The 18213-nt window shown below is 42.9% G+C and overlaps 1 protein-coding gene across 1 annotated transcript; it reads right to left on the bottom strand.

Annotated features, from left to right (window-relative positions):
* Positions 1–270: 270 nt before the first annotated feature.
* Positions 271–17817, bottom strand: LOC118090403 (sodium-dependent neutral amino acid transporter B(0)AT3-like). The gene is made up of 12 exons (XM_035126095.2): positions 16130–17817; positions 14023–14163; positions 12582–12719; positions 10574–10755; positions 9307–9417; positions 8276–8388; positions 6568–6696; positions 6050–6200; positions 4659–4863; positions 3805–3964; positions 2121–2277; positions 271–455 (listed from the first exon to the last, which is right to left on the bottom strand). The coding sequence occupies exons 1-12, from the start codon at positions 16329–16331 to the stop codon at positions 273–275; spliced, it is 1872 nt and encodes a 623-aa protein (XP_034981986.1). The 5' UTR covers positions 16332–17817; the 3' UTR covers positions 271–272.
* Positions 17818–18213: the final 396 nt, after the last annotated feature.

Genomic DNA, 18213 nt, shown 5'->3' with positions numbered 1-18213 from the left:
CCCCACACCTGTAATATAGGGATTAGAATGTGGACCTGCCTTTCATGCCTTGTGTAGTAAGACTTACAAGATAATTATGTGTTATGTATTATGAACATTCTTGAGTGCTATATATAAAGATGCATTTATTTAGAAAATGGTTTTACATAGAAATCCTTACATTCTTACTGATTGAATACCTTAAATTTGAGGGTATATGTGTGGGGTTTTTTATTGGTCAGGATAGGATGGGGAAAACAAGGGTGACCAGATCACCGAAACAAAAGTTAAGATCAGGCGCTACCAGTGCTGGTGTCTGGATGTGTTATTTGTAGCTGTTTCTTTTCCAACATAATTCTCCAAAATTGGTAAATGGCTCCGAAAGGGATCATCAAACATGGTACAAATTCCAGCATCTCAGAGATGACAACAGCCCAGATAGGATACTTTTTTGTCTCTTTTGCAGGAAAATGTACCTTTGGGAGAAACGAATGTATTGCATGAAAGCCACACTAGCAAACCAACACCAAACCTAGGTTTATGTATGAAAGCCACACTAAACAGCACAATCTTCTATAATAATAATAATAATAATAATAATAATAATAATAATAATTTATTATTTGTATCCTGACCATCTGGCTGGGTTTCCACAGCCACTCTTGGCAGCTTCCAACAAAACTTTAAAATACGTAAAATTCTAAGTATCTCCCTTTACTCAGAAGTAAATCCCATCAGGTTAAATGGGGATTGCTCCCAGGTAAGTGAGGACAGGAATTACAGCTGATTAATACTTCAAAGTGGGAGCTAAGCAAAAGTTGGCAATGTTCTAAAAGGGAAAGGAAAGACTCCTGAGTTGCATGCAGTGTAGGGCTAAGACTATGGCTTTATCAGCACAAGGATGTCTCCTTACATGATGGGATGTTCTCTTCCTATTCTCCCCTTCTGTACCCAAATTTTGGGGTGCCATGGGAGAAGGAGAGGGGAAGAAAGTCCCATTGTGCTAGCAGCATGTTGTGTCTAACAAAAAACACTGTTTTTATGAACGCTCACTCCTGTCACACAAAGTGCTAAAATCTCTGTTTTTATGTAGGCTGGGACTTGATAGCAAACAGTTATCATCAAGGCTTATCATCTGAAAACTCATGAAGCTGAACAGATCTAGGGCTGGTCAGTGTCTGTATGGTTGACTAGCTGGGAACCACAATGGAATCCATCTGTCTTGGGAGAAAGTGGAAGAGGGTGCCTTTGTGGGTAAAGTCAAACCTTTAGAGAGTTACAGCGCCTACTGTGGCTGTAGAGACCGATACAGAAAAAGCATGTTTGCTGCTACAGGTGCACTATGGCATTCCTTCTGAGTCCCACCCCCAGCGGTCATTCCTCCTCTGTTCACTACTGTAGATACACGCCCTGTCTTTCTCCAGGCAATACCATCTTGTGAGAGGTACATACGCAAGTTTGTTGGCTCACTACACATACAGCAGACACACACCTCCTGTGCCCCACAAAGAAGAAACAGCCCAGCAAGCATGTAGGGTTCTGTAAAGCCTGTTTTAGCTTTGTGTCCTAGATGGCAAGAGCCAGGAGCACTGTCAAGCCCTTGGTGGGCTATAGTATATGACTGATGGCATCTTTGGGCTTGGTGTGTAGAGGATGTTTGTTTATTCAACCTGTTTTTAGGTTGTTCTTCAGGAATGCTCTTAGAGTGGCTTACAGCAGAGTAATAAAATCAAAATGTAAAACCATTAATTAAATGTCTGATTGAAAGAAAAGAGGCAGGACAGTAAAAAAAAAGGCCAACATGAAGCATCCTCAGTTGATTATACTTGTCTAATAATAATAATTTATAATTTTATTATTTATCCCCCGCCCATCTTACTGGGTTCCCCAAGCCACTCTGGGTGACTTACAGCATACCTAAAAAAACCCGAAGCATTAAAAACCTGATGAGGTTCATTAGCTGCAGGACCCCCTAAGCCCTAGTGTACCATCGGTGATGGCCCAGGAATTCTGTGCTTAAGCAAAGCATCTTTATCAATTCAGGAGTTCATAGCTGCAAGATTGGAGTGAGAGCTCAACCCCCACCCCAATGCATGCAAATTAGGGAAATACTAGTATTGACTTGTATGAAGGTAACTTACATGATTTGGGTTCCAAGTATTGTAGGTTGAAGCTGGCTCAAGAAGTACATAGGAAAAAAAAATTAGGAGCATTACCCCTGGGGAGAAAAATTGCCACATTGCCTTCCAATAGGCTTTTAGTGGTCTTCCTGTCATATCTTCCACATCTGCACTGATTCTGTTAATGAAATGGATATATTTAATGAGGGATCTGTGGAGAATTCACTTGCATGTAACCTTATTAAAAATGAAGCCAGTTAAACTTCTGTTTCTCCTCTGACCGCATGCATGCTCATCAATTGATGAATGCAGGAACAAGTAGAGCAGCTACATAAGCATCACTCAAAAGAGGGAAATGCAAACAAAAGAGGATTCAGGCTTGTGTGAAACATTTATGTGCCAATTTAGAAATGATTTCTGTGACTGAAATAGAAATGTATTACATGTCTCCATAGTGGGGAAGACTGACCAGCTAGCCTGTTCCGTCTCCTTTCAAGGTGTTAACTGCCCATGGGAAACTTTGAAGCTTCTCCTCTCCCTGCCTAGAGTTCTTCATCTTTTAAACCAGAGGGATTTTGAAATTAAGGACTACCTCAAATATAGATCTATCCTCTCTGACAGCTGCTTGGGCTTTTAAGTAGGCCACATGAACCCTTCCCCCACCCCCACCCCCAATCAAATGATCGTTTGCATAAATGAATTAAACACAACAGATAGGAAACCTTTATCCTATTGCAAATTGTGGGGTGTATATCGCCAATTTATGCCTAAGGCTGCAAACCTTAGCTGGGATCTTATTCCCACTGAATGCAATGGAATTTATTTCTGAGCAGGCGGACATGGGATTATACTTCAAATACAATAACCAGGTATCTCTTGCTGCACCTAGGCCAGTAAGAGATCAGGCAGACAACCTCACTTTTGACTTTCCTGCTTCTCTTAAAGATCTTATTATGCCATCAGACCTTCATTGCTCTTTAAGGTTTTGATGAGCTAGCTACTTCCATAATTATTTGTACTGCTTACAGTTGTATTTTATGTTAATGTTGTACATCACCCCAGTGTTTTATTTGGCTGTACAGAAATGCTTTTATAAATAAATAGACTAAATAAAGGTTTGTTGCCTAGAATGTTGTTTTCACAGGATAAAGGAGGGAAATAGAAGTGTCACACCTCACCAGTTTATCAATGGGCTTGGTTCTCATGATCCACTGATGAGGGGTGCCAGTTTCTGACTGCCATTTAAAGCTTGCAGAAATTGGAACAAGTTCTCACTGGTGCTGATAAACCTGCGTCCTGGGCTGTACCACTTCAAATAGCAATGGCTGTTGGTGACTGTACCTCTTCAGACTGAATTCCCCTCATATTAAACATAATGGCTCAGTTTTGAAACACTACCCACTAAAGCAGTCTGAAGCAGTTCAGATTAGACACCAGTTTACCTTGTAAACCCTCTTCAAGCATTAGAGGTAGTTTCCACGTAAGTGGGGGAGCAGGCTGGGGGGGGGGGGCAAGGCACTCCATCACTATAAAATCCTGATTTGCATTACAAGATGTAGGTGGATTAGCCTAGCTTCTCCATAGTGCGTTCATATTTTAATCTAAATGCTTAGTTATGAATACAGCCTCATGTGTTCATCTGCCTTGACTTGCTTGTGCACCTAAGGACTTATCCAGATACATATGCGAAGAAACATAGCCTTACCTTTCCATTCCATAAAAAAATGCAACACCCATCACTTCAAAAAAGGCAATGACGAGCAAAGGCATGGTCCCCCCAAAGGCATCAAACATCTCAAGCCAGTAGTTTCCTGATCTCAGAGTAAAAACCAGGCCCAGGAGAAAGGCAGTAAGGCATATTAAACCTAAAGACAACAACATTCATTAGTCAATTAACACAAATGAAATAAAAGAAAACCTAACCATTGGTGTTTACATGTGCATTTATAATCAGTCCCATTACGTCTGTTCAGTTCTGCCTCTCCCCTATCCTTAACGGTTAATGGGTGCAATGTGGCATCATTAAGACTATACAGTTTCTGCTCCCCAGATTATTGTTAATTTTTTTATTACTGTTTATTAATTTATATACCACCCTTCAGAGATATCAGGGCAGTTCATAAGATGAAAAAAGAAAAAAAAGAAAAAAGAACAAAAACGAAACAATAACCCCTGCTCCCACAAACACATTTAAAAGGTCATAGAATTAGCCCAAGGCCTGGTTGAAGAGGAACTTTTTTTGCCTGGCACCTAAAGGTGTATAATGAAGGTGCCAGCCAAACCTCCCTGGGGAGGTTAATGAATCTAGAAAGAACATATCTTGAAACAATGGAAGCAGCTAAGAGAATGAGCAATGAGCCAGGATGTTCCCCCTCTGAAATACTGTCTCGCCCACGAACCCTATCTCAGCTCCCATCTGCAATACAGAGATAATGTTAAGCTGCTGTTGTTTACGATTGCTGAAATAATGTATGAGAAGCAATTTGAACCGAGTACAGCACCATATTAATCTTGAGCATGGTTATCAGCAAAGGAAAGTATTTGAGGAAGATGCCTTACCGCATACAGTCTCCTTGCATATGTAGCTAGACACAATACGAGATTCTGTGAGAGGCGTCAAGACACTTTGAACAAGTCCAAACATGGAAGTTATACCAAGATTGAACAGCATGAGAAAAAACAGAATCGCCCAAGTGTTCGATCCAGGCAACTTAATGATGATTTCAGTGAACACAATAAAGGACAGGCCGGTTCCAGAAACACTCTGCAAAATTCACAAATAGTGGTAAAATCTGTCAGATTGATTTCTAAATGTCATTTATTCTAATGCAAAGGCAAAATGTTGTAATACACTTAGCCATCACCTGGAATAAGATACAGTCATTACCGATGACAAGTTCTTATTGGGGTGGGGCGGGGAAACCCTCTTGACCTTGACCCTCAAAACCTGAGATGTGCATTTTTAGGACTCACCATGTTTTAGTGGTGGTGCTGTGGGTTAAACCACAGAGCCTAGGGCTTGCTGGTCAGAAGGTCGGTGGTTTGAATCCCCGCAACAGGGTGAGCTCCCGTTGCTTGGTCCCTGCTCCTGATAATCTAGCAGTTCGAAAGCACCTCAAAGTGCAAGTAGATAAATAGGTAACGCTCTGGTGGGAAGGTAAACGGCGTTTCCATATGCTGCTCTGGTTCGCCAGAAGTGGCTTAGTCATGCTGGCTGCATGACCTGGAAGCTGTATGCCGGCTCCCTCGGCCAATAAAGCGAGATGAGCGCCGCAACCCCAGAGTCGGTCACAACTGGACTTAATGGTCAGGGGTCCCTTTACCTTAAGTTGCCATAATCTGTTTTATCTGTTTTTAGTGTTGTATTTTAAATCCTTGTCACTTGCCCTGGGAGCTAAGGGTGAAGGAACAGTAATAAAATAATAATAAAAGCAGCCACCTAAGCTCACAGGTTGCTTTCTGTGGTTCTTTTAGTGCTCATACATGCAAACACAGGTATGGTTCATGTGTGTCTCTGTAGAACTATAAGGCGAAACTTCTCAAGCTGCACTAGAGTTTTACCCTGAGCCCCATCTTCTTTGTGCAAGTATTTGTGACTAAAAAAGTGGCCATGGAATACCCCAGTAACAGTAGTTGTGGTGGGGAAGGTAGATTGTGTTTCTTCGGAGATAACCAGGCAAACAACCTGTGGTCTCTGTGCATTCATACATATAGGTAGAGTAACAAGCTAGTTTACCAGAGACAGAGCAGCTTGTATGAAGCCAAAGTGCTAAACACAGCACTTCTGAAAGAATTTCCTGCCTGGGCCATCACATCAACAGTAGCTGAAGACCAAGGGCTGTGACCACCTTGCAACATGGCAGAGGTCCAGAGAAGACCCGTTCCATTCCATGGCAGACCCATTCCAGAGAAGGAAGCCCCATTCATTCATAGCAATGCAAGTACGATACCTTATCAAGGAAATACTGGAGATCACAATTTGCCAGCCTGAGAGATGCAAGTTTATTGATATCTGTTCCATTCAAATATCTGAGCCAAAATGCGCCACTGTCTACAGTGATGTTGTCGTTCCTGAATACCTTGGTGATGTATTTGACATTTCTGTCAGTAAAATCAGGAATGATACAAATTATTTGCATTGCCACAGTCCCTAACAAAAACAACAGCTATTTGCTTCAAATAGGGGCAGGCCAGGGGCAGTACTGGTTTATGAGCAACCACTGACGTGCACAGGGACCCGGAACGCAACCCCCACACAAAAAGGGAACATGCAGGATTGTATACTTTTTGTTCTATGCTACAATCTTATTTTAATTCTGCCCTCTGGGGTCCCATAAGGTGGTTTAAAGGGGGGGGGGAGAGAGAGAAATGACACAAAATTCTAGACAATGAAAAAGAAAAATTGTGAACAGAGGGCTTGGACCAACACCTTAAATTGGTCCCTAACTGTGAAACTTGAACGGCTCACCTTGCCAAACAGTCTTCATAGGCCATTGTTGCTTTGAACCCCAGAATCGAAAAAATTGGGATTGACGCAAACAAAGACGTCATAGAGTTTACTGCTGCTATCATGACAGCATCCAGTTCACAGTCATTTCTAGGAAAAACAAGTACAAAACAACCCGATTAAATGTTACAAAGGACAGCACCGATTCTATAACATCTAATGTTGTACATTTATTTTTTATTTCAAGTACTTGTACTCTATTCTTCACTGAATATTTTCAATCCCAGAACAGTAAAACAAACAAGAGATGGCATGTTGTCGCAGAAACTACATAGCTGGAGGCACTATTGGAATATATCCTTTTTGTCATTGTTATTGCACGGTCAGGCGGATCCCCCAAAACCCCAGGCAGCCCCCGAGCAGAATAATGACACCAGACAATGTTCTATGGGATTAAAATTGGCCACAACTTTATTAAGATTCAGATGTAGGGAGACCATGGCTCAGGCATTGGACGTTTATCCTTCCCAGTCCCCAGCCGGGGATCTGGGAGACTTCAGGGTTATGTCTCGCCTTCTGCTGTGTGCACTGGATGGTTACCAGGTATGTCTCGCCTTCTGCTGTGTGCACTGGATGGTTACCTCCTCCTACCTGGCCAATCCCCCCTGGCAACACCTCCTCCAGCTGGATTGGACAGCTGGCTGTGTGGGCGGAGACCACAGTTACCCAGTCTGCGAAGGTGGTGCCAGCCTCCGAACTGCTAAGGGTTGTCCAGGGGTTCCCAGGGGCTGTGCGTGACCGCGCAAAATGTGCGCCCCTTTTTATATAGGGAACGGTCATTATTATTTATTTATTTATTCCCTGACAGGACTTAAAGAGGCTTACAGTTTAAAAACATGAACCACTAGAGGGGAAAAATTGTCGAAATACAATTAAACATGGATAGAATGAAAACTATAAACATGTAAAAAAAATGTTTAAAACCTACCAATAATTACAATAAAAATTGTCCTCGATTTTTTTGTGTGGGAAAGAGAAAAGAGCAGGCAACCCTAGAACAGAGTCTGAAAAAGAAAAGACCTGACTAAAACTCTGAAAATCCACTGAAATGGCACTGGGGGTTCTAGAAATCTACTGGAGGAGGAGGATCCGTCTGAGTTTTGATGCTGTATATTTGTGTAAATAAAGCCTTTTGCCACAGAAATGTCAGTAAGACTCTTGAGATCTCATTCAACAGAAACCAGCCCTGGTACACGCATTGGAATCCCTGAAATCTTTCATCATTCTGGGAATGGAGAGGCCCCGAATATTATACATTTATCACAATTAGAGCTCACTTTTCTCCAAAGGATTCCAGTGTAGCATACAAGCAAGTTATGCTGCTTTATTCTCACAGGAACCTTAAGGCATAAGCTATATTGAGAGCATGCAGCCACCTCAGTCACTTGCCTTTTCATTAAACATAAAGTATTGCATCTCAAACGTAGCTGAACTTTGCCCAACACTGCAGAAAGAACAATAGAGAGCATCTTTGGGACTCTCACATAGGGAAACATCAAGCAAACAGAGCCAGCTGCTTTTCCTGGGCTCCAGTGTGGGCTAAATGATAATTGAGTCTTGTCTCCAGAGATCAATGAGGCGCTATCTCGTAGAAGTATATTTGACTGCATCAAACAGCTCCTCTCCACATTGTGAGCGAAAGCTAACACAACTGCAAGATTATACCTACATTGACGGGTTGTAGCTTGAATATGCTATGAGTCCCCCAAATCCTAAAGAGAGAGAGGAAAAAATCTGGGTGGCTGCATCAAGCCAGGCACGTGGATTTTTGATCTTCTTGAGCTATGAGAGATACAGAGACAGAGAGAGCTCAGGGATAAACACAATATTAGTCTCATAATTCCTGTGTATATTTCACTGGTACAGGCCTTCCTGGCAAGTAGTGGAAAATTAGTGTGTTTTCTGAATTCAACAAATTCAGAACAGAACAATGCATTATACTGGCAAACAAGTGTTTCACAAACTGTCTGCTGGGGGCTTGTTGGGAGGGGGAGAATCAGTGTGTAGGAGAGAGCGCTTAACTCTTTCCATGGTTGGTGATACTCCCTTACAAATACTCACTAGGGTGCTTTTACCTTCACTTGGGCGCCTTCCAGTCTTGGACCCTGCCAGACAGAGAAACAAAAAGCAGCCAAGGGGAGCATTTGTAGGGAATAACTGGTGGGCATAAGGAGGATTAAGTACCAGCCCACTGGCTTCCTCTGCAAATGCATCTCTTCCTCTCTGCATTTGCCCCAGCATTACATGTCAAATACAGAACTGGGACACCCCATGCTTGCACAATGAAGTGTAGTTCTGCCCTGGCTGCCTAGAAATAAGATTTGACCCAGGGTTGCCTATATTCGTGAGTTCTAGAAATGGGCACTTTTTACACAAATTTCTGTTCTTCATAGATTCCAGAGGGAGTTAACAAAGTACAATTGCCAGAATGTGTGTGGATCCCAGCTAGTATTAAGTGGTAAGCAAAGAAGCAGCATGGAGGAAAGTTTAAAGTTCAAAGCCACCTCTAAAAGACCAAACAAAATAAAAAACATTCCTTCCAGTAGCACCTTAGAGACCAACTAAATTTGTCCTTGGCATGAGCTTTCGTGTGCATGCACACTTCCTCAGACCAACAAGTGTGGTCTTTCTTCTAAAAGACCAAGTTAGACTTTCCGTACATCATCTGGAACACCAAGGATCAATTGAATAAATACTTGCATTAGGAGTCATGAAGTAGAGTAATCCGTGAACGGCTCCTGGGAGAGTCAGTCCATAAATAAGGAATAATGTTAGAATTAGGTAAGGAAATGTAGCTGTGAAATATATTGCCTAAGAGGAAGAGCAAAGCAGAGAAGAAAAAAGTGAGTGTCAGGAACAGGTGAAGGCAACACCATGAAACAGATACTGTGCACACAAAATTATTGAACAGTTGGCAGCTGAATCCAACTCCATGATAAACTGTTTTTGTTTAGGGTGGTTTTAAGAAATGTAGAAGTTCTGTCTGCCATGTTTGAGCTACAGCAGCTCAGGAATGTGTGTAAATTGCCACATAATGGTGTCATCCAGTATGGTGCAGCAGTGGTTAACATGGCAGGCAAGAATTGAGGAAACCTGTGGAGGTGTGCTCCGCAGAAGTGCAGGGAGGTGGGGGAAGTGGGGGCCCCCTCCCAACATTTTGTGCAAGTTGGTGCCTATGGCTATGAAGCTCACTGGTGACCTTGAGACAGTTCTCCAGTCCAACCGACTGATTGTGACCAGAAAAAAATGGTGTGCAAGAGTAGCGATGAAAAGTAGGATACTAATTAAAGAGGCAAGCATGCATGTATTAACCAGCTTCTGCTCTGTTGCAGGGAGGGGGAAAGGTAGAAAACACCTTGTAACAACTTAAGGACCAACACTGTAGGCTACAGTTGTTTTATTAGGTGCATAAAGTCACCAGAGAATGCTGCGTTGATCCATACATCCAGAATTTCCTGGACATAACTGGGATTCATTATCCGAAAATAGTGTCTAAATTGGTTAAAATGTCAGGGCGTATGGTAGCCAAAAAGCTCAACATCTTTGCCCCCAAAAGCAATATATTTTTCAACTGACTATTCATTATGACGTTTTATGATGCAGTCCGAGTCAGGCCATCTAAACTGTTGTTCCTTCCCAAGGTACTTTAGCCCTGCGGTCTAGTGGGAACCCTTGTGTTCCTTATAGTTGTACTTTATAGCTAATTAATCCATAATTTTCTTCTCATTTGCTTTACGTATTTGCTGATCAAACACATGCAAAAAAATACCTCCTGCATATGGATTCTAACCTAGCCTCCTCCCAGACACATTGGTTTTCAATGGGCAGGTGCCTCTTAAAAAATATGATACAACATTCGTTCATGTGAGTTGCCTGCTGTCTCACGTGGTGGTCCAAAGATGGCTTTACCATCTCAATGAGGACCAGGTCAGTGAAATACAGGTGTCCTGTAATAATCCCTGCTCACCTTTCCGGTTGATTCAATTCCTCGTATTGTACAAATGTACACAATTATCCAGCAGGCTGCCAAACATAAAACCAGCCACCACTGTTGGGGGCCACTGTGTCCAATATCTGTGCTTATGTTTAAAGTGTACCTATACCAGAAATAATTGGTAGGTGTGCTTTTGTGACATTCTTCAATAAGCTCTGAAATAACAAGCACAGAAGGCATTATCAAAACAGATAGAATCATAGAAGAGTTAGAAAGGATCTTGATGATAATCTAATCCAACCCCCTGCAAGGCAGGAAAATGCAGTTGTCCCATACGGAGATCGAACCTGCAATGTTGGTGTTATCCGCACCATGCTCTAACAGACTTTCCTAATAGGGTGCCATCCAGATGTTTTGGACTAGAACTTCCATCAGCCCCAGCCAGCACAGCCAATGGTCAGGAATTCTGAGAGTCGTAACCCAAGGGATCGTGGGAGTCGTAGTGCAGTAATAGCTGGAGGGCGTCTAGTTCTCTCACACTTGCTTTAAGTTATTGGCCCCATCAACACAGCATTTAAGGGAATATAATGTATCTAAAAAAGGGAAGTAGTGACTTATGTTGGAGATGCCATAATGAAACCAGTACATACATCCATATCTGGTGGAAATGCAAAGAAATAAAGCCTTATTGGGAAATGATTTATAAGGAATTAAAAAAGATATTAAAATATCCATTTAAGAAAAAACCAGATTTCTTTTTACTGGGAATGTTAGACGATGAGATTCTACCAAAGGATAGGTGTATCTTAATGTATGCAACGGCAGCGGTGAGATTATTAATAGGAAAAAACTGGAAGAGCAAAACGGTATCAATGAAAGAGGATTGGCAATTGAAAATGATCTCATATTAACCTGGCAACAAAAGAAGCAGAAATCAAAGGGGGAAAAGAGGGGGGGGGAGAGAGAATAAAGATTGAAAAAAAATTCAAGGTTATATAGCAAATTTTTTAGAAAATGCCGACCTCTCAAAAGATTTATGAAGGCTCACAATAATATATATTAAGATATAATCAGAAATTAGGTATATATATGAGCAAAAGAACAAAAAAAGGCGCAATATGAGATTGGCTGGAAGCACTAAAGGGTGGGGGGAGGGTTGGTGGTGGTAGGGAGAGTATAAGTTTGTATTAAAGTAAATTAAGTATTTTAGTTAAGTTTGTATTTCAGTTAATTTTAATTAAGTTTTGAATATTTTATTTTAATGTTTTGCTTATTACTTGGTTATTGATTGCAAATCGCAATTTTTGGTTTCATAATTTCTGTAAACTTTTGTGAATTGCTAATAACATTTATAAAATTAATTTAAAAAAACACAGCACTTTAAACCATTATTAAACTAAGCTACTGTATGCCTTAAATGTGAACTCTCTGCTCCTTCATTCAGATGGGCAGAGTATAAATAAAAATATTATTATTCTACCTTTGCTGCATTAGTATGCCAAGTGTATAGCTCAGTTCATATCCTATTCCCTTTTTGTACAACTTACAGGTACAGCTTTCTCTGTCATTTTGTCCTTTTGGTAGCAGCAACAAACAGACAACACGGTAATTTTAGCAAAACAATGAAAAGGTAAACCACCGTGAAGTGCAAATATAGCCTGGAGATTCTTGATAAATGTTGCTATTTTGTGTGTTTTCCATCAAACCAGCTTCAACCCCAAAAGAATACTTGCAAGCCACATTTGATGTGCAGTTCAGCCCTATCCTGTCTCTGGTGTGCACAAATGCAACCTGACACACAGACAAAGCTGATAATGTTTGCATAGCCTACACAGAAAAATGTGCACCTGTAGGGGTTTGTGTCTAGACCTTGCCTATCCAAATCTATGACTAGGGCCAAAGGAGGCATGGCAGGGACACACCTGGGTCTGACAATTGCTGACTGTGGCAGAGTTGGACAAACAATTCAATGCGGTAGTTGAAGGATACATACAAAAACAGATACTAATAACAGAAAGAAGCAAGAGACGTGGGAACTCACCTGGTTTGCTGGTATCTGTTGGGCAGAAACTCCAAGGTAATGGGTTTCGAAAAGAGTTTATAAAATACCACGTAATCAAGGCCAAAAGCATATTATAATACGCACTCACTAGGAAGGACACTATCATAGAAGTGTAACCTGTGGAATATACAAGCACATGCAGAACTGGCATAACAAAGACAATTGCTGCTTAACATACATATTGCAAGAGCGTGATTCCACAATGGAAAAATAACATTGCTCTGTGAATTAAATTTTAGTGCTAACAAACTGGGGGGGGGGGGCAATTCCAATTTTGCCTCGGGTGGTGAAATCGGACAAGCTGCCCGAGTGGCTCTGTTTATCCTCCAGACCATGGGTCGGCAAATTAAGGCCCACGGGCCGTATCAGGCCCGATTGCCCTCTGGATCTGGCCGACAGACAGTCTGGGAATCGCCGCTTGGATTGGCGTGATTGTTCGGGCTGTGCCATTTCCCCCCCCCAGGGGCCTCCCCCCACACACACACATACCGTGGCGGCTCCTCCCTCCCAGCTTCTCCCTGCCCTGCGGAGGAAGGGAGCTGGGCTTTGATTAGTGCCAGCAGCCAGCCAATCCGAAGCCTCACCACCAACTCACTCGCCGCCCACCTGCTGGCCTCTCCGTCCATAGCTGTGCTATGGGCATTGTGACAGGCACAGGGCTTTGGCTGGAGCTTGTTGCGCCTGCTGGCCCTGCGCCTGGCGTCTGAGAAAGCTGGCCCAGAAAGGAGAGGCGCTACCACCGGCTCCCAACCGCAGGCAGAGTGCCGGAGGAGGTAGGAAAGCAGGGAGAGGGGCTGGGGAAGAGAGGGGGAGAGAATCCCCTCTCCGCCACATGCACGTGTGTGTGCGTGTGTGCGTACGTGTGCACGCACAGTCTGGCCCACCACAGTGTCTGAGGGTCAGTGAACCAGCCCTCTCCTAAAAAAGTTTGCTGACCCCTGTTCCAGACAGATAGGCATGCAACTGGCTGAGTTTACTACTACTGGGAAACGGGTGACGCTGTGGTCTAAACCACTGAACCTCTTGGACTTGCCAATCAGAAGGTCGGTGGTTCAAATCCGTGCGACGGGGTGAGCTCCCATTGCTCTGTCCTGCCACCCTAGCAGTTGGAAAGCAGGCCAGTGCAAGTAGATAAATAGGTATTGCTGTGGCTTAGTCATGCTTAGAAGTGGTTTGGTCATACTGACCACATGATCCAGAAAGCTGCGGACAAACCCTGGCTCCCTTGGCCTGAAAGCGAGATGAGCGCTGCAACTCCATAGTCGCCTTTGACTGAACTTAACCGTCCAGGGGTCCTTTACCTTTTACCCTACCTCTGCTGGGTTTGCTATTACAGCCTCATATAGCCTGTGCGTTTCCAGGAAGGAGCAATGATTAGAAGATTGTATATTCTCAAGTAAAGGCAATTGCAGAAACCTACCCAGTCCTGCCAGGTAAGGTGAGATGTGCGACCAGAGTCGAACGGTGCCTTTTTTCAAGCGTTGCCCTATAGCTAATTCAAGAAAAAATACAGGGATGGCTCCCAACACAAGCGTGGTCATGTATGGAATCAGGAATGCTCCTAGAAACACAATTTCCAAGCAGTTAGCTCATAACAGTGGCATAGTGTGGGCTGCCAGCGCCCGGGCAAGCCCCCGACACAGGCGAAGCACACCCCCAGCCAAGTGGGGCCTTGCTGTGCCAGCTGCCTGTCCATGCTGGGGCATGTCTGGCCAGGCCAGGCCGCACTGGGGACGCCCCTTGTCCCCTCCCTGTGCTCCATGGGCCTGCACTGCTTTGCTGCCTTCGCCAGGGTGGGGAAGCCAATGCCTGGGGGGTGCCTGGTTGTGCCCCCTCAGAATTCTGCAGCTGAAGCTACGTCCCTTGGCCCCCACATACTACGCCACTGCTCATGCCCTCCTCCATCTCTAACTTTCTACTAGTATTATCTTCATACCAGCAGCATTTGTTAGGTACATATGTTGTACGTAAAATAATTATTAACCAAAGCAAAAAAGCTGTAGCAGTTGACCGAGAGAGGTTTGTTTTTTTTCATATCGTGATCAACTGAGGTAAGAAAACCTGGGGGTGCTACCTTAACTGTTATAATATACAACTTGTTAGAGGGTGGGGATTAAACTGCATAAATTAGACCTGCTGTAGAAGATCTAGAAGGTGAAAGTCGTGAAAAAATTGCTGTTTTTGCAGTTACATTTTAGCTTGTTTTTATTCATTTCTTAACATTCTGGAATTTGGGGGGGGGGGAGCTCTCTGTAAAGAATCCGTTCTGGACAATGCTTTCATGATTCTGTCATATGATACTTCAAAAACTCAGAAAGCATAAAGCATTTATGCCTCCCCTACCAATCATGTTCCTAAAGGTCATATAGTGGTGGAACAAAATGGCTTTGTCTCTTTTGATTTGGCAGTGTTGTTTTCTAAAACCAAAGTTAATCAACTTTGAGGGGAATCAGCTAGAGTCAGCTCAAGTGTTCATAGCTAACTTGGTCTATGTCTAAATTATCTGCCTTCCTTGAGAAGCAGAAGAGATTGGCAAAAAGTTACGAGGAATGATGCTGCAAAGGAAGTTGCTCTTGGACAAAGTAGCTTGTTTCTAATTTCTTCACTTTTCAACAAGAAATAATATGTATTTTAAAATCATTTATCAGTGTTAAGAGTCAAAGTACAGAAACATCACTTTTAAACAACTCTTATTGTCACAGTTGCCTAGAAGCAAGACTATTTATTTTATCATGTTTCTTACCAATAAAAAACCAAACACTTTTAAAAATCCATGTCCATTTAGTCCAAGAAAGTAAACAACTGGATTCACTCAGGCATTAAATCCATGCAGTAAAACCAAATCAGTTAGTAACAATGGATAACAATCCCAAGAAGACTTAAAGCTTGGGTTGTAAGTCATTCAGTAATACTATTAAGCTCTGCATGCAAATCATAAGAGTTGCAGTGAGGCATTGAAGTTATCAGAAAAATTAGGGACATGTTGTCCCCAATGTCTCTGTGTTGTTGTTTTGCTCTGTGCACTTAGCCATCTGTCATTCATGAGGAAGAGCAGGATATAAATGGAATTATTTATTTTATTTAGCAACACAGTTCTCCAACCCACCAAAAAAGTACTCTCCCCCCCCCACTTTTACAGCTCCTGTGAGAGTCTCCTCCCTCTAGTTGTCATCTGCCACAGCTGAGGCCATCAGGTGGAGAGTAGTAACATATAAGTATTTGCAGCTGCCTCTGCAGAACCATTTTAGGCCACCTCTGTTCCCACCTCTGACTTTTTTTACATCTAACATAGAGCTCCTTAATCTCCCGTAATGGTTCACCACCCAGGCTAACACATCACTGGGAGGCTACTAGCCTGGCTATTCCGAGAATTAGAAGCATTGATTAAATTTTCACAGTTGCTGGATCAAGAGATTAGAGGGGTGTGGCACACCCCAAACACGTATTATTTTAGAACAAGAGGAGCTTGTCATAGTTTAGTCTGAACAATCACACAACTAATCAATAAAAGGCGAGTTTTCTCTTACCTCCTCCATAGGTTTGGCACAAGTATGGAAAACGCCACACATTTCCAAGACCCACAACAAATCCAGCACAGCTTAAAAGGTACTGCACTTTACTATCCCACTTGGGCCGCCATTGGGAGTGTTTAGAGCAGCTTTCAGGTTCATCAGTTAGCGTCTTTACGTCATACTCTTCAACGGCAACTTTAGGTTCATTAGTTGCCATCTTTACAACCTCTTTTTTTCCTTTCACCACATATTTCTCCAATATTAGCAGCAGCCCGGCAACTGAGCCTCCTCACTGACCAAGTAAGTAGCAAGGGGGAGGGGGCAGCAGAGGAATTCTGAACAATGGGTGGAACTTCCATCTGCGACATCACACCAAAGAATCCAGATAAAACAACCTAGCAACCTACAGCCACACAAATTACAGAGTTGAGATGAGGCACTGAAGTTAACAGAAAAATTCTTCTCTCTTGGAAGCAGTAAAGATATAATTTAACCTTTTCCGTCTAAACTCTAAATTTTATTACCTTTCCTAATGTTTCCCTCTTCCCCTAGCATAGGAAAAGGGCCACACATTTGGTAAGTTTAAAAAATTGTTTACTTACACACTCTTCAAAGGTCAGGTTCTTGTGTTTCCAAAAAAGGTTGCTCAGGCAGTAATATTCACCTTAGTTACAAAGTGGCAGAAGTTCCTAAATTATTGGTAGAGGAACTCAAGAATGGATGCTTAGAGCCACGCAGTTGAGCTGAAGCAAGCAACTCTTCACATGTTGAGCATCTCAAGTAAACTGGAGAACAAAGGCTTGATTATGTAGTTCCTCCCAAGGTGAGGGGAAGTAGATAGTTAAGCCTGTCAGGACAGCATACTCTACTCTATGGTATTAACCCCTTCATGAATTAATTAAACTTAAGCATGTTGGTTATATGAAACTGAATATCCCACAAACCCCTTCTCAATAAATGAACCACCGGGAGTCCCATCTTAACTCAAAGGTTCTCAAAACTGTCTCTTGCTCGGGGATTGGTCAGAATATCGACTGTCATTTCTTTGGTTTGATAATACGCCAATTCAACAAGTCCATCTTGTACCATGTCATACACATAGAGGTATTTCACCCCAATGTGTTTGGTTCTTGCATGAAACATCTCGCTTTCAAAGAGTCAGCATCAATGTATCCTAATAGTTTTGGATTGCTGTTGACCTGCAGTTTACAGTTCATGACTTCCTTTAAGTATCTAGTAATTCCCTGCACAGCGGTCCAGTCCTTCTCAGTGAGAGAGCCAACATCCCTGCTTAGAATTCCCATTGCCATTGCTAAGTCAAGTCTGGTTGTTGGGTTAAGTCAGGGGTAGGCAACCTAAGGCCCATGGGCCACAAGCGGCCCACAGGGGTCATTTAACCGGCCCATGAGCCGCCCCCGAACTGAGCCGCGCTCTCAGCGAGTCCCCACACACTGCGCTAAGCCGGCACAGCGTGGCACGAGGACTCATTTCCACGGGGCCAGAAATCACATCTGGGCGGACGCCGGAAATTGTCGGCATGCGCACACTTACACACACACAATCTGGCTCATGGAGAGATCTCCCTGGAGTGACCCAGCCCAGGCGAGGTAGACCTTGCCGACCCCTGGGTTAAGTACACGTATAGTATATGACTTCCCCCAAATCCTGCAAACTGTGTCCCCCAGGCCCCACCCCACCCAAGCTACAATTGCTTAATACACTTTGTCTCAATCTGCTTATAGGAGACAAAATGCCTTTAAGCAAATTGTAATGAATGAAACTAATCTGGAGAGAGTGCATTATTCCTTATGCTTCCTCTTTTCTTGTCTTGCCTCTCCCATTCTACATGTGGCTTTGCAGTTAAAAGATAGAAGACTTAAGGAAGACAGACTCAACCTTAAAAGAAAACTAGCAAACATTTCTCGCTCCAACGTTTCTTTCTGTGTAATTAGAGAAAGCACATCCAAGAACTGATGAAATTGCTGTGTGCTGCCAATATTGGCCCATCTAGCGCAGTATTGTCTACACTGACTAGCAGTGACTAGATGTCTTTCCCATTATCCTGCCACCTGATCTTTTAAACTAGAGATTGAATCTGG

This window comes from Zootoca vivipara, chromosome 8, assembly GCF_963506605.1.
Source record: "Zootoca vivipara chromosome 8, rZooViv1.1, whole genome shotgun sequence".
Lineage (NCBI taxonomy): Eukaryota > Metazoa > Chordata > Lepidosauria > Squamata > Lacertidae > Zootoca > Zootoca vivipara.
This window is presented reverse-complemented; position numbering and strand designations above follow the sequence as displayed.